Source organism: Alexandromys fortis, unplaced genomic scaffold (assembly GCF_014885135.2).
Source record: "Alexandromys fortis isolate MF-2015 unplaced genomic scaffold, M_Fortis_MF-2015_v1.1 scaffold_39, whole genome shotgun sequence".
In the NCBI taxonomy this organism is placed as follows: Eukaryota; Metazoa; Chordata; class Mammalia; order Rodentia; family Cricetidae; genus Alexandromys; species Alexandromys fortis.
Window position 1 is genome coordinate 12,603,112 of NW_026067918.1, and position 15,412 is coordinate 12,618,523.

The 15,412-nt window shown below is 52.9% G+C and overlaps 1 protein-coding gene across 6 annotated transcripts in view; it reads left to right on the forward strand.

Moving 5' to 3' along the window:
- Window positions 1-15,412, forward strand: part of Baiap2 (BAR/IMD domain containing adaptor protein 2) — a 65,537-nt gene that overhangs the window by 6,752 nt on the left and 43,373 nt on the right. For all 6 annotated transcript variants that reach the window (XM_050140107.1, XM_050140108.1, XM_050140105.1 and 3 more), the window contains exons 2-3: window positions 8,350-8,425; window positions 11,140-11,226. In XM_050140107.1, coding sequence (XP_049996064.1) covers window positions 8,350-8,425; window positions 11,140-11,226 — 163 coding nt within the window. The remainder of the gene's footprint in view (window positions 1-8,349; window positions 8,426-11,139; window positions 11,227-15,412) is intronic.

Consider the following 15,412-nt stretch of genomic DNA (forward strand, 5'->3'; position numbering starts at 1 on the left):
GGTTTTTCGAGACAGGATTTCTCTGTGGTTTTGAAGCCTGTCCTGGAACTAGCTCGGTAGACCAGGCTGGTCTCGAACTCACAGAGATCTGCCTGCCTCTGCCTCCCGAGTGCTGGGATTAAAGGCGTGCGCCACCATCACCCGGCCCCAAAACTTACTTGCATTTTAGATCAGACCCTTCTGAGCTGCATTTTAGCTCGGGGGTGTCATCATCTGAGGGTTCCCAACACTCACTCCTCAACATTCAGGGGTACTGATAAAACACTTTTGGGGATTGTCTTTCAAGCTTCCAAGGTGCTACCATTTCTGTTGCTGGTTACTTTCTGGTTTCCAGCCAGCAGCCAGGCCTCCTCCTCCTCCTCTTCATGATCTTGGAGCGGTTCGTAGGCTGAGACACACGCTCATAGCAGGGGAATGTCACCAAAGAGGAGTGTGCTGAGTGACCCACAGCTGCCCCAGCTGCCGCAGGTGATGGAACAGTGCCTGTGGGATGGAATGAGATGTTGGGAGGCAGGCGTCCCACCCACAGGAGCCTTAGTCTTCCTGGACCCTCATCAGGCCAGGTAGAGCCTGCTCCTAACTGTGTAAGTGCACAACTACTTAACCGCTGGGCTTTTATACTGCGGGAAAGGGAGCTGCAGGCAGAGGTGCCTGGAATGGACCAAACCCCGGTCTCTGCACCCTCCACCCTTCTTCGTCTTTTATAGAGGCCTATGGAGCCTGGCTCTACCTGGGTGACCATGTCAGGTAGATGAGGCCTGGTATCCATCTTCACCCTTGGTAGACCCATCCTGCCCTGGGATTGGAATCTTGGGCTTTGATGACCAGGGTACAGGTGTTGGGAGTCTTGGGCTGTGGTCAGACCAGTAACCTGAGTCTCAGCCCTGCTTCAGGAGAGGGCCAGGTGTGTTACCACTCGGTCCTGTGGCTCTGGGCTGTGGAGGCCTCAGCTTTACTGTCTGTGGACTGTCTTGGGTGCCTTCTACTGTTCCCTAGACACAGCTCTCAGAGTCTCATATGCATGCCTGCTGTGTGAGGGAGCATACCTGGGGTTAGGATTAGGGCAGCGCTCTTTAACTGGTAGGAGACTGAGCTGGGCTTCAGACTAGACCAGACTTGGGCTCTGGTATCTCAGGAGGTCCTCCGCTCCTGTGACACCACCTTATCACTGCCCACCAGGATTGTCATCCCATGGCACAGAAGGTTTCTCAGAGCTCTGTCGGGGCTTCAGGCAAGGGTGTCAAGCTGATACCTGGGCACCAAGGGTCCTGCAATCCTGTCTGTAGCAGCATCTGTCAGGCCTGATCTGAGGGACAGTTCAGAGTGTTCCAAGGCTGTCTGGCTCCAGTGGACCTGGCCCTCCCTGGTCCTCGGCCAGCATACTCAAGGGAGAGATGGGCCAGCAAGTGGCCTTGCATGTTCTCAGAGATGAGCAGTGATTAGACCTCTTCTGTCATCTGAAGTAATGGGAAGCCTGACTCCAGCCCCGCCATGCTAGATGTGGGAGTGACCCAGCACTGGCCGGCTCGGTGCTGAAATTGATGACCTGAGCCCAGCAATGGTTCTCAGATAGCCCTAGGAGATGAGACCTCTCCCTGGCTTCCCTGTGTCTTCCGCCATATCTGTATCATGGTCCTTTCTGTAAAGACACCGACCGGCCAGACTGGCCTAGAGCCCTCACTAGGGACCTAGTTTCACCTTAGTGACCTCTTGAAAGACGGTTCAAATTCAGACAGACAGGCTTAGTGCATGCAGCCATGGCAACATCTGCCTCACAGCTGGAGGGAGTGCCATCGGAGGCTGGCTGTCTCCATCATGGTGACCTGTCTTTCTAGGCTAATTGTATTTCTTGTTCCTGCCAATTTAAGCAATTGAGGCCCTCAGCTTACGTCAGAGTCCCCAGGGTATCATGTTGTGATGTCATTATACAGGACCCAATCAGGAAGTTGGATACAGGGACCTGGCATGGTGGTGAGTGCTTTTAATTCTAATACTAGGGAGGTAGAGGCAAGAGGAGGATCTATGTAAGTTCAAGACCAGCCTGGTCTGTGTAGCAAGTTCAAGGACAACCAGGGCTATGTAGAGAGACCCTGTGGAAAAGCAAAACAAAACAGGAGTTTGGTTTCAGTTTAATAGTTTGCATGTCTCTCCCTGCACCAGCCGCCTGTCTTCCTGAGGATAAAGTCTGTGACCCAGACCAGAGTAACTGACTTCGGGAGCTGTCTGTTGGGAAGCTGTGCCTTTGTGGAGGTTGGCATGAGTAGACATTTCTGTCACAGACAGGAAAGACACGGTTAAGCTGTTTGGTCTCACGTCCAGGCTGCTGGAATGATGGGTGTTGACCAGTTTCTGTAGTGGTGGCTGTCACACAGGGCAGATGGTACGGATCTGGCTTCTGGATTTCCTGGGGCCTGTTGACCAAGCCCCTCCAACAAAGCTGACCAAGGGTTTCTTTGCATAGGGCCTAGGCGAGGTGCAAGGCTCTGGTGTGGCTTTTGCCTTTGGGAGCCCTACCCTTAGGAATCTTGTGCAGGAGAGGTCAGTCTTCGAGTGCCCAGCAGCTTCCAGAGTCTCCAGAAACAAGCTGGGAAGAGGGGTTCAGATGTCAGAGATCTCTGAAAGGAGAGAGAGCAGCTTGGGACAGCTGTGCTCACCTCTTACCAACTCTCAGCAGGAGAGTAGCTCTGAAGCTCTGGGCCCAGTGAGCTCAGACTGTAGGACTCAGTGGTCCTTCTCAGGGCTGTAAGGCCTGCTGAAAGCAGGCTGAGTGTTGTTTGTGCCTGTCCTCAGCCAAGTGTTTGCTGCCGTCTCAGGGGGGTCGTTCCTGGGGGACAGTTGGGGCGAGAGGAAGAAGCCCTTCTTCTGGCTCTCCCTCATGCGAGGCCACCGGTCCTATCACAGTCTAACACCCTACCAAAGACAGAGTCTCTTTTTTAATTTTGGCAGCTCCTCCAGGGGAACCTGTTGTGTGGCATCTGGGTCCCCTTGCAGCTCCTGAAAGATCCTGGGGTCTGTCCATCTCTTCTGATGCCTGCCCACCGATGAAGCACGAATCCTGATTAGTCTTAACAATAAAACCCCAGTATCTGATATCGAGGGTGAAAGCTGAAAGATCAGAGAAGCAGAACAGCCAGCACCAGAGACTTCTTACCTCTACAGATACTTAGACTGAATGGAGGAGACCCTGTCTCTACGAATCCTCAGACTGAATGGGGAGGTCAAATCCTAAGACTGAATGGGGAGTCTAATCCTCAGTCTGAATGGAGAGTCCAGTCCTCAGCCTGAATGGGGAGAGTCCAGTCCTCAGCCCGAATGGTTCCAAGTCCTGTTTCCACCCACCTTATATTCCTGTCTCCACCTCCCTAGTGCTGGGATTAAAGGTGTGTGCCACCACTGCCTGGCCTCGATGGTTAACTGGTGACTTGTGCTCTGATCTCCAGCAAGCTTTATTTGTCAAAAAATAAACAAAATCTACATCTCCCCCTTTTTGTCTAAACAGAAAGCAAGGGTTTTAACTAACCCAGAAAAACTATATATAATAAGTATAATAACTATATACAAATATATAGGCAATAATTACATTAACAATGTCTAGTCCATTTGCATTTGACAAATTCAGAGAAGTTATTCCAATATCTATCCTGTCTTGGTGAGTCTGAAGTGTTGTACCTAATCCACTGTTTATCCTAACTTGCATTACCAACCCCAAGCTATCTTTTTATGTCTGTCAACCTTATATACTTTACATCTCTTTTGTGAGTTTCTTTTCTGAATTTGTTAACAAGTAAAAATATAACTATAAAGTCTTCAACTCCATCAGAGACCTGAGAAGGAAATGATATCACCTGAGTAAACAGGAAGTGTAGAGCAAACAACTTCCAAAAATAAGAAATGACAGACATCTGGCTGCCTGGACAGTCACCCAAGGTTCTTCTGCCTACAGACCTAGAATATCTGGCAGACTTTTCTGTGAAGCAGGATATTTGAAGGGCTGTCCCACCTTGTCTTGGCAAAGTCCAGCAGTCCTTTCTTTTCTGTCCTGCTTGTCCATTAGGAGAGCATACTGTCAGCAGTCAAGGCAAGGGCAGTTTCTTGCCCAGTGGCTAACTTTTGCCACAAAGAAAATTAACTCCATATGGAGGTTCTTTGATACCCACCATCTTCTCTGAAGTAAATTGGTGCTGCCAGGAGCAGAGATGTCTCATTGTCATTAAAAAAAAAAAAAGAACCTGTTTTATTAAAATACCTTAAATACCATATTCTGTAGATATCTGAAGTGTTTGAAGACTACCTGTCTGTCTACAATATATCTCTTTGACCCTGGAGCACCCTAGGGAACTGAAGCTGGCCCTGTGGATCTGGTAGAACCACTGCTCTCTGAGGAGCAAGGAATCCAGCCCTCTGCTCTGGAACAGTCCTGGCTTCTCTTCCTGCCTCACACGTCCACATCCTGCCGAGGAGACCCTGTGTGCACATGAGTGTTTTTTCTCTCTCTCTCTCTCTCTCTGTATCTCTGTATCTCTATTTCTTCTTCTCCCTTCTTCTCCTGCCCAGAATGGAGAATGTTTCGGCCACAGCAAACTTTCTTCTGCTTTGGACAGGGCACACTGTGTAGAAGTGAGGCATGTAGGCTGGTGGCCTCTGCTTGGGCTGCCTGCTTCATGCTCCCTTTCTAGAAGACCTGTTTCCTTCTAGGAACCCGTGTCTTTTTTAAAATCTAAAATAATATATAAACATTCCTACCTTTTTTGACTCTTAACTAAGAGAGGCACAGCCCAGGGCCAAGCCTCTGTGCTCGCTGAATACCTGGAGTTGATTTTATTCCCTGGATATGTGACGTCCTAGGCAGGTCTTGCTGGGTCAACCTGCACTGGAGCTACCGGTGTGTGGAGTTCCCTCTCTCCTGGGTAGTGCCTTGGACTGCAGAGCAGATGCCTGCCTTTCTAGTGAGTTAGCTGGGCCTGAGCAGTTCTGTAGCGACACACACCTGTAGTCCAGCTTTCAAGAGGCAGAGACAGGGTGAGCTCTCAGTTCCAGGCCGACCTGGACTAATAAGATAAAAAATTCCAATGCCGGGCAGTGGTGGTGCATGCCTTTGATCCCAGCACTGGGGAGGCACAGGCAGGTGGATCTCAGTGAGCTTGAGGCTACCCTGGTCTACAAAGCAAGTTCCAGGACAAACTAGGGCTGTTACACAGGGAAACCCTGTCTTCAAAAACCAAAAAAATTTCCAGGCCAGGTAGGGCTACATGATGAAAACTTGTCTTTAAAGAGGGCAGGGGCGAGGCTGTAGTGACCGCAGGACACCCTGCCTGTGAAAGGCCAGTGTAAGTTTAGCTGGAGGGCTTATGCTCTTTCGGTGGGCTTCCTGAGGCCCTGGTTCTGTAGGATGTCTCTTGTGGGTTGGCAGGTAGTCCAGAGCCTTATGTGGTGTGTGGAAGGTGTCGCTAATAAATACTGATTGAGCAGGTGAATAAGTAAAAGAATTGTGGTTCTAAATATAGTTCCTGGTCCAGAAAAGCTACCCAAGGAGCTTCTGCACAGCCACGGCCTATTTTGGAGCAGGCAGGTCACTGGCATGGGCTTTGAAGGTACTTGTTTATTGGGTAGGATTCTGTCTTGCCAGGAGAGAGAGAGAGAGAGAGAGAGAGAGAGAGAGAGAGAGAGAGAGAGAGAGAGAGAGAGAGAGAGAGAGAGAGAGAGAGAGAGAGAGAGAGAGAGAGAGAGAGAGAGAGAGAGAGAGAGAGAGAGAGAGAGAGAGAGAGCCTGAGAGTTGCCTGTCTGGACCACCCAGCCCTGTGCTTGGAGTCCTGGCTTCAGGCTTTCCTGAATGGGAGGTTCTTCCTTCCTGGGAATCTTGAGTTTGTTTATTTTTGCAAGATCAAAACTTGCAGCTTCTGCTTTTCTCTTTTGTGCCCCACGTTGTTGATAAGGAAGATGATCTCTTCTCCCTTTGAGTGCCGCACTTAGCACCTTCACAGTCCCTGGCAGGAGCTGGTTCTCCCAGCCAGTCTACAGCAGGCAGGCGGGTGGGGAGCTGGATGAGGTGGGGCAGGACCCGCCGCCGGGCGTGGCGCACCGCTCAGAATGACTTCTGCATGAACCCTTGAACAATGAGATGGACTTGGGCTCAGAGGGACCCTGACACACACCAGTGTATGTGTGCACCCGTATACACACACTCTGGATGAATTCCCCACTTCCTGAGCCACTGGATTTCTTAAGGTAGCTGAAAGTCAAGTGACCCAAAGAGAGGTTATGACATTGGCCAGGCGCCTGGAAATAAGTCTCCTTCAGCGCAGGCCCACTTTTCCAGGCAGGGCAGGTGTTGCTATGTAGACCTGGAAAGAAACTGGCCCTCCCTCAGGGTGTCAGCCCAATGGCATTCAAGTCCCTGCCACTGCCTCCAGGCCAAGACAGCAGTACCAGTGTGTCCCCAGCTGACTGCCTGCTCTGGAGCAGGTGGAGGCTGTGGCCATGCCTAGGTGTCCCCGCTGGCATTTCACCACCCACACCGTCCAGCTAACTCCCTCTTACATTCCTCCTGCATGAGCTCAGCAGCACTGAGGAAGTGAAACCTTCCGGCTGCCCTCTCTGTCAGAAGACACAACAGGTGCCTCCACGCATGGGCTGCTCTCCTTGGCCTTGGGTGGTTTCTGGGTGTTACTGGGACTCACAGGACTGATCTGGACTGAGCCTCCTCATCCTGCCAGGATCCTCAAGGATCCTAGGTCCAAGCTCTTGGGTCTACTCTAGACTCAGCATCTCCAGCATCTTGCTCACGTCTCTTTGGATTGCACCCTACTCGAGATGCATCCGGTCCCACCTTAATGTCCTGCCCCAGGACTGCCTCTCTGGTCTCCCCATTCAAGTCCCAGCTGTCCTCGGTCACTGCCTGGTGTACAGAACACAGGAATCCAGTCCTGGCAGGAGCCTCCTTCCTCCCTTCCTAGTCAGAGGGTTAAGCAGCAGGGAGGCTCCTAGCCACTTCCTCTTTGACCCTTGACTAAAATCTGCAAACCAGGGCCTTCCTAGTGTATCCAGCATGGCCCTGCTCAGATCCTCCCGGCTTCCTGTTCTGTCTTAGAGATGTAGCCACATTCACTTCCTCTCCTCTTAGCCCTGAGCCCCTACTGCACAGCTTGGTTTGGCGGGCGCTTTCACTGCCCTCACCTGCCTGCCTCCTCTTCGTCCTGACAGTCTGCCCTCCTGTGCCATCTGCTGGGCCCCTTCTGCCTTCACTCCCTGGTTGCTGAGTGGTCGTGCATGTGGCTTCTGGTGGCAGAGGTGGCTGAGAAGGCCACCGACTGTGGATCTGGCTGAGAAGTGTTGCGGTCGAGGTTCCTGTGGGCGAGGAGCCCTCCTGGAGGGACAGGGTGGGTGGTGGCAGCTTAGAACTGGAGCCCTCCTTTCCCCAAGAGTGAGGGAGGGTCTCAATGCCTCTTGGTGAGGGTATCCTGCCGTACCTCAGGGCAGCCAGTGCAGAATGTGTCCAGTGCTGGGTTTTTTGGAGCCCGCACGGGCCCTGGTGTCCTCAAATGTCCTTGTTTGTCATGTTGGTTCTTTACGGGGGTCACAGGTTAGCCTGAGTTGGTGTAAAGCCAGGTGGCGTCCCTTCCTGTTATCCTCAGGAAGCGTGGGCTCCCAGTGTGGCACCCTTCCCGTGGCTTAGGATATGGTCTGGTGAGGTTTTCTTTCAAAGTTCCTCCTGGGGTCCTCCCTTGACTGGCGTAGGCTGTTGACAGTTTATGGGTATTCCACTAGTAGGATTCTCATTTGGCTGCTGTTTGTGTGCGCCTGTTTCTATGCCATGTAATTAAAACATTTATTTGGCCTTCACAGTGAAAATCTAATTTCTTGAGTCTAAGAACTGCCGATATTGGCACGGGACTGCAGTCCGTCGGGCAAGCAGATCCGGAGCCTGTTGGATTATTCATAGTACGGTCTTTGTAAATCAGGCTGTACGTGGCTTTAATCAGAGCTGACGCTGGTAATTGGTGTATTGAGTTAGGGTGGTGGCATGGGGGGCGTCGCTGAACATTTGTGTGTGGCCAACGGGTGGCTTCCCACGGCTGACTCAGCCCCGCCAGCTGAGTACTGGCGCCTCGGAAGCCATGCCTGTGAGTGCCGCCTGTGCCATGTGGCCCTGCAAAGACCCCTTGTTGCTCTGCAGACAGCTCTCTCTGCAGCAGGCCCCTGCCCGCCCCAGGGTGCAGTGTTCACAGTGGGCAGAGCTGCGGCTTCGACTTGGGGAGATGGGGCAGCGTTTCTGGATCCCATCCAGGCCGAGCCTTCCCAGCTATGGGTGGATGGTGGTGAGGTAACGTTGCTCTCTCTGTTCATTTCCAGACCATCATGGAGCAGTTCAACCCCAGCCTCCGCAACTTCATCGCCATGGGGAAGAACTACGAGAAAGCACTGGCAGGTATACCTGGCCCCTGGCCCCTGGCTCACAGGTGGACTTCCCTTCAGCCTGGTCAGAAGCCTCTAGGCCTTTTGTCCCAGAAACGTCTGGTTGAGATGAGTAGGGGGTGTGTACATCCATGTGCTCTGAGTGTGACCCTGTGACCACAGGCCGTTACCAGGCGGGCTGGTCTCCATGCAGGCTGCTCTTGTCCCACAGCTGTGGTAACAAGCAGGCTTCTTGGAGACAAGGATTTGGATGTCTGCTCTTTAGAACCCTATGCAAAGTACAGTGCTGGGGCTGGGACTGCAGCGACCCTGGGTCTAGGGCTAGTGTCCTCACTCTGGTGAACAGACGTGCTGCCGCTCCTCTGGGGACTGACGCGGCGGTGCTGGACCCGTGGCTCCCAGGTTCTTCAGACACCATCCACCCCCAGCTCTTGGAGGGAGAGGACTTTGAAACCCACCATTGGTCTTAGCATGATCAAGAGAGTCACTCTTGCTGGGCCTGACCTGTGGTCACTGTACCTGTGACCTCACCCGTGAAGGCAGGGCTGTGGCAGCCCCCCATCATGTAAAGCATATGCACCATATCCTCTCTCCTACAGCTTCATCGTGCTGTGGCCCCACGTGTGGGGTGAGCCCCTTGTTCAGTTACAGGTTTCAAGTTCAAGGCAGCAGATAGAGCTATGTTTAGGGAGCGGGGTCTTGTTTTGCGCCCTGAAGCCAGTGGTCACTTGAGAACTTGATCCTGGTCACACTGTCCGGCTGGAACTGTCAAGCCACCATTGTCCCCTCCTTCTTGCCTTACCCAGTGTGGGAACAAGGGCTTTCCCAGTGTAGTCAAACAGTCCTGCCAAGTGGCCCCTGTACCTGAGTCCTCCCGGGGACCCTGGTCTATTCTATTGTTGGTAGAATAGCTCCGAGGAGGGCTGACCCTGTAGTAGGACCATGGCAACAGTCCCCCGCATATCCCCAGCCATCACTGAGGCTACGTCAAGGCGAGGTGTGGGAGGAGACCATCCCGTGATCCTGGTCAATTGGAACTCACAGCACAGGCCCAAAGTCCTGAGGGCTGGCCTCCAGATTCTGTGAGACTGGCCTCAATCTCTCCGCTACCCTGCCTCTACCTCTGCCTCGGCCTCTCAAGTATCGAGATTACATTCACCACCCCCCTTGCTCTCCTGCTCTGAGCCTGGCCTCCCCCAGCTGCTTTCTGTGGGAAGAGGAGTTGACTCTCTGTGCCTGATTGCAACCCCCATGGAAGAAGCCTCCGGACGCAGAAGTGCAGCATGGAGACCAACAATGAGGCTTCTGTCCCATGTCCTGAGTGACCGTTTTATCTCCAGGCACAGCAGCACGCGATGCTCCAGTTCTCCCAGCAAGAGAACTTTCTAGGGCCTTGAATGTAACCAGCTGCTTCTGCCCTGCTCTGATTTCGGGTGGACTGTGTCTGGTATATTGGAAGGCTTGGATGGCTGTGTGCCATAATGACACATTCCACAGCAGTGATGTCCCCTTCCAAAGCCGTTCTGTGTGGCGCTTGGTGACCTAGCCGCTAGGAGTCTTTCCTCCGTGAGCAGATTTCAGTACCCAGGTGTCTCGCGTTTGAGGTGTGGGCTCTCCTTCCCCGTGGATGTCATGGAGTATAGTCGCAGTCCCCTCCCCTTTGATGCTGCCCTCCAGCTCCTGACGCTCAGGCACTGATTTCCTGTCAAGGCTGCCTGTGGGACAGGCTGGATGCTTACTTCCTCTTCCTGTTTTTCCTGATTGTCTAGGCTGGGCTCTGTCTCACAGGCTACCCGCACCGCTCAGCCCCACAGACTCCAAGTGCCCAACTTCTCCTTTGTTTTCCCTTCCATCTGTTTTAAGAGGTCTGCCCTCCCAGGCAACTGAGACTCCTCCATCCCCCAGGGACGTGATCTTGTACCACAGAACCAATTGTGTGCACTTAATTGAAAACCATATAAAGTTTGATAGAGTGCCCAGCTACCACCCTCTAACAGAGTTCTGTAGGAAACAAATTAGAAATCGTAGTCTGGCTGCTCTCTGTGGCCCTGCTCTCCAGACCTAGGGGCCTCTTCGGTCCTCCCTCCTTTGAGCAGTGGTCGGGGCCCCTCAGGTGAAGGAGTGTGCCAGGCACTCCAAGGAAGTCTAGACCTGGCGGCTGGGGCTGCGTGTCCTGTCAGCAGCAGCCATTGGGCTGGTGGGAGGAACTGGTGGATGCTGAGCTTTCCACACCCAGAAGCCCCGTGGCTACGAAATGCGGCTATGATGCCTTTAGCCTGCTTTGGAGGGGCACCTGCTCCTGCTTGGGGCCCTCTCTGAGACAGAGAGGACAGTGACTGTCTTCCTACTTGGAATCTTCCGATAGACCAGTGGCTGCCTGCCTTCCAGATCCGCCTTGATCTTTCCCAGGGTCTGTAGGTGCTCTGTCTGGTGTAGTACACCGAAAGCCACACTCCCTCCCCCTCGTCAAGCAGCACATGACAGGGCGCCACGCTCCGCAGTTTTACTTGAATAGCTCTGGGCCTGCACAGTACACTGTGTTCTTACAAATGAAAGGAACCCTCGTGATGGCAGTGGAATAAGAGTATCAACAAGAAACAGCGGCGTCCTCAGGAACAGTGAAGCTAAAGCACTCCTTGAACTTGTCCAGGCTTAAGTAGGGGGTGGGCGCCACGGCTGTCCTTGTCCTTGTCGGCAGGAGTTAACCCCACTTTCCTCTCTCCGCAGGTGTCACCTTCGCCGCCAAAGGCTATTTCGATGCTCTGGTGAAGATGGGGGAGCTGGCCAGTGAGAGCCAGGGCTCCAAGGAACTTGGTAAGACCTTTGGCTGGGAAGAGGGCCTGGAGGATCTACCCAGGCAGGTCTCGAGAACTGGGTGCCAGAAGCTATCTTTTATCTTAAATAAGAAAAATAGTTTTAAAACGGCAGAGCTGGTAAGGGTGTTCTCCATGGAAAGCGGCACTTACCGTGCAGCCTTAGAGTCCTGCTGGGAGCTCACCTTGGTGGGCTGGTCTTCCCTGAAGGGCTTGGCAAAGCCACACTTAGAGGCACTGGGGCTAAGGCTTAAGTGACAGATGGAGTTGGACTGACGTGGTCACTAACGGCACTGAAGCAAGTGAAAAGGGTGGAGCCCTTAGAGGGTGCACCCCCCCCCCCATCTGCAAACCTCATAACGCAGGAGACTCGGGAAGTGCCTGAAGGTGGAACTTCCCAGGAGGTCTTTATTCCTATGCCGGCCTGTGTTTTCATGTGCCCTGTGAGGTGACGGTTGCAAGCTGGGCTTGGGGGCGAGATGCTGATGTGGCTGAGGTCTCTCCTCCCTCGCAGGGATGCTGGGCTGTGAGGCAGGCTACAGTGTGCTGGCTTTGTTTATCTGCAGCTCCCAGGCTGTCCTTGGACACTGAGGAAACTAAATTGGCCTAGAACCGCTTAGTTTCTTCTAGCACAGAGGACAAGCTTCTGCATCTCCCTATGGGGACCATTCCAGAATGTGGTCCCTGTGCCTTGCTAGCAAGGACGCCAGGTAGAGGTGTTCAGAAGGAAGCAGATGGCTATCCTGGGAGGGCCAGGTTTGGGATCAGTAGCTCCCCTGTACTGACAAGAGGTCTGGGTTATATTGACGGGTCAGGGACCGGATTTCTTTGTGTATGTGTTAGTTTCAGCTCAAAGATGTGTCTCTGAGCTTGCCGGCAGAGACCCTGTGTACGCAGCTCTGCCTGCTCTGACCCCCCCCCCCCCCCCCCCCCCCCCCCCCCCCCCCCCCCCCCCCCCCCCCCCCCNCTTTTGTGCCTTTTCCAGCCTTCATAACAGTCGTTGAAATGGGGGAGAGGAGACTGACTGCTCTGGCCAGCTGGTGGCGCTGTTAGGGGACCTTTCTGTCCCTGAGGTGCGGTGCTAACCGAAAGCCTCTACAGGCAGAGAAGTGAGGGTGCAGGGCTGTTGTGGGGGTGCCAGGTGCCACAGTGTGGTCAGGTCTGTAGGCTCAGCTCGCTGTTCTCATTGGCCTGTTCTGGGTTTCGTGGCCACATGGAGGTCCCACAAAGCTCCTGAACCAAGTTCCAGGCTCATAGGCCTGGGACGTTACCCTTCTTCACAGTCTGTTTTTTTTAATTCCTCAGAGGGCACTGTAGGAGGTTATGTGAGCCATACATGTCTATGTGGAAGGGTCATTTTCTTCTGGTTTTTCGAGACAGAGTTTCTCTGTAGCTTTGGAGCCTGTCCTGGAACTCGCTCTGTAGACCATGCTGACCTCAAACTCACAGAGATCCGCCTGCCTCTGCCTCCCGAGTGCTGGGGTAAAGGCGCGCGCCACCACTGCCCCACTTGGAGGGGTCATTTTCTTATTCTGTGCTAGACCACCAAGTGTTTTCTCTGTGGTCACATGGAGGGCGAGAGTGTGGTCAGAGAAAAGCCAGGCACTGGACGCCCTGTAGTGAGCAGTGTGTCCCTGGGGCTGCTGGGACATTCCAGAATTTCTTGCTGGTGATTGTTGGGCTCCTGTGACACTGCAGGACTTGGGGAGCAGCAGGGGAGAGAGGCTCAGAGCTCTATCGGAACCAGGGAGCTGCTGTCTGTGTGGGCTCTGCAGTCCTCTGGGGTGACTGTGGAGAACATCCTTCCTCGCGTGCTGCAGAGCTGGTCAGCCGGTGCCGGCCTGGCTCAGATCTTCTTTCGGTAACAGGTTTTCTGGTGTGGCTCACGTGCCGTACATTTCGCCGCCGAAAGTGAACAGTTTCCTGGGCTTGGTGTGTTGTGAGCTTGTTCCCACTCTCTAGCTCCAACTTCTCCATCACTCCCAGAGAAAACTGTGTCTGTTAACAGCCTTAACAGCCGCCCACCTGTGGTCCGCCTTTGGATTCGCCTGTCCTGGACGTTTCCTGTAACGAACTGTCCCGTGTGTGAGCTCATGTCTGACTCTTCGGCAGCCTATGTTTTCGAGGTTCATCTGTGGTGGCAGGTGTCATGCTTCTTGACTAGAAGCTCTACTGTAGACATGTAGGGCTCACCTACGCTCCTACAGTGTCCTGAGGAGTTAAGAAAACTAGACTGAAGAAGGGTAGCTTCCCAGACCTATGAGCCTGAACCTTGGTTCAGGAGCTCCCTTGTGGGACCTCCATGTGGCCAACAAACCCAGACCTGGCCACCCCTGCCAATGAGGCCCCACAGTCAAGGCCTTCACCACCCCATTGTGCTTGCCTGGCAGTTGAGCCCACAGGCCTGGGCACACTGTGATACCCGGTAATTCCCACTGCGGACAATATTCCACTGTATGGTGGACCCCGTCTGTTTATCTCCCTCTGGTCCTGGCTGGCATGAACTCCAATCCTCCCGCCTCCTTCTCCCAAGTGCTGGTAGTGTTGCGATTACAGGCGGGTGTCGCCACACCTGGCCTGCTCATCTGCTGGTGGAGTGACTTCTGCCCTGATTGCTGTGAATAGCACCGCGTCGAGCGTGAGCGTGAAGTATCCGTGTGGGCTTATATTTCGTTTCTCTCGGGCAGATACCTGGGAGTGGAATTGCAGAGCAAATGGTTGGAGTCTGTGTGAAAGCAGCAGTGCTTTGCTTTAAAAATAAGTCAGCCCTGCCACCCGCCCCCTCCCTGCCCACGTCTCCCACTCAGTCAGCTGCTGCGCTCCATGTGCTGCTTGCTTCCGTGTGTCTAAAAGACAGGTCCGTGCTGTCCCTTCTTAACTTTCCGCCAAGGGATTCTTAGGGCGGAGTTTGCTTTCTGGTGCCATCCTCTACCTTACCCCGTATAACTATTAAAATCTTTGCTAAAATCAATACAGTGTATCATGATAGTCGTAAACGCCATCTTCCCAGCTGAGACCCATAACCACTGGGACCGCACTGCTTTACCGGGGAATGAGGCATCAGCTGCGCACATGGGAACATACCGCTTGGAGAGTTTCCCGTGTGCATGATGGCGCATCTGTCGGGCCTCCCCCCATCTCCAGGCCACCACTGTGATTGAGGGACTGGTGTCAGTGTAGTGCCGTCAGGGCGTGGCGGGCCTCATCGTCTGGCCCCCTCGCACGCTCATAGGTCACGCCATACTGGTAGTCTGGGGTTCAGTACAGTTCATTGTCTGCTGAGCGCTGTTCAGGTTGTCCTGGTTTAGGTCATTCCCCGATTTACATTTCTCTAATTAATGATGTTCATCATCTTTTTCAGGTGCTTATTTGCCGTTTATTTATCCTTAGTAAAATTAAATTCAAGGGCTTGTATCCTTTATTTTATTTGGGTGCTTGTCTTTATAATGGGTTCTGGAAGGTTCTCCACAATCTAGATCTTGTGTCAGGGTTTATCTAGAAAACATTGACTCTGAGCCGGGTGTGGTGGCGCACGCCTTTAATCCCAGCACTCTGAAGGCAGAGGCAGGTGGATCTCTTAATTGGAGACCAGCCTGGTCCTACAGAGCAAGTTCCAGCACAGCCAGGGCTGCACAGAGGAAACCCTGTTTTGAAAATAAATAAATATTTTAAAAGATTATTATACTTATTTATTTGGTGAGGAGGGTGAGCTAGTGTGACGGTTCAAAAACCACTTCTAGGAGTTGATTTCTTCTGCGAATTGTGTCCCCGAGAGCTGACAGTTTGTCAAGCTTAGTGATGTGATATCCTGATGAGTTAGCTATCTTGCTGATCTGGTCTTTCATTTACTTGTCCTACCCGCACTTCTCAGGAGCTAGAATTACAGGAATGCACCAGCAAGCTGGGCCTCCTGGTATTTTTAGGAGGAGAAACAGGTCAGTTTTAATTTTAAATTTAATTGTTAACTTTAGTTTGGTAGCTTATTAATTTTTTAAAAACTTTTGATGATTCATTTGATGCGCGTTGGTGTTTTGCCTGTGTGTGTATTGTGCGAGGGCGTCAGACCCCCTAGAACTACAGTTGTACAGCCTTGCAGGTGCTGGGAATCGAACCCAGGTCCTCTGGAAGAACAGCCAGTGCTCTTAACCGCTGGGCCATTTCTCCAGCCCCAGCTTAATGATTTTTTT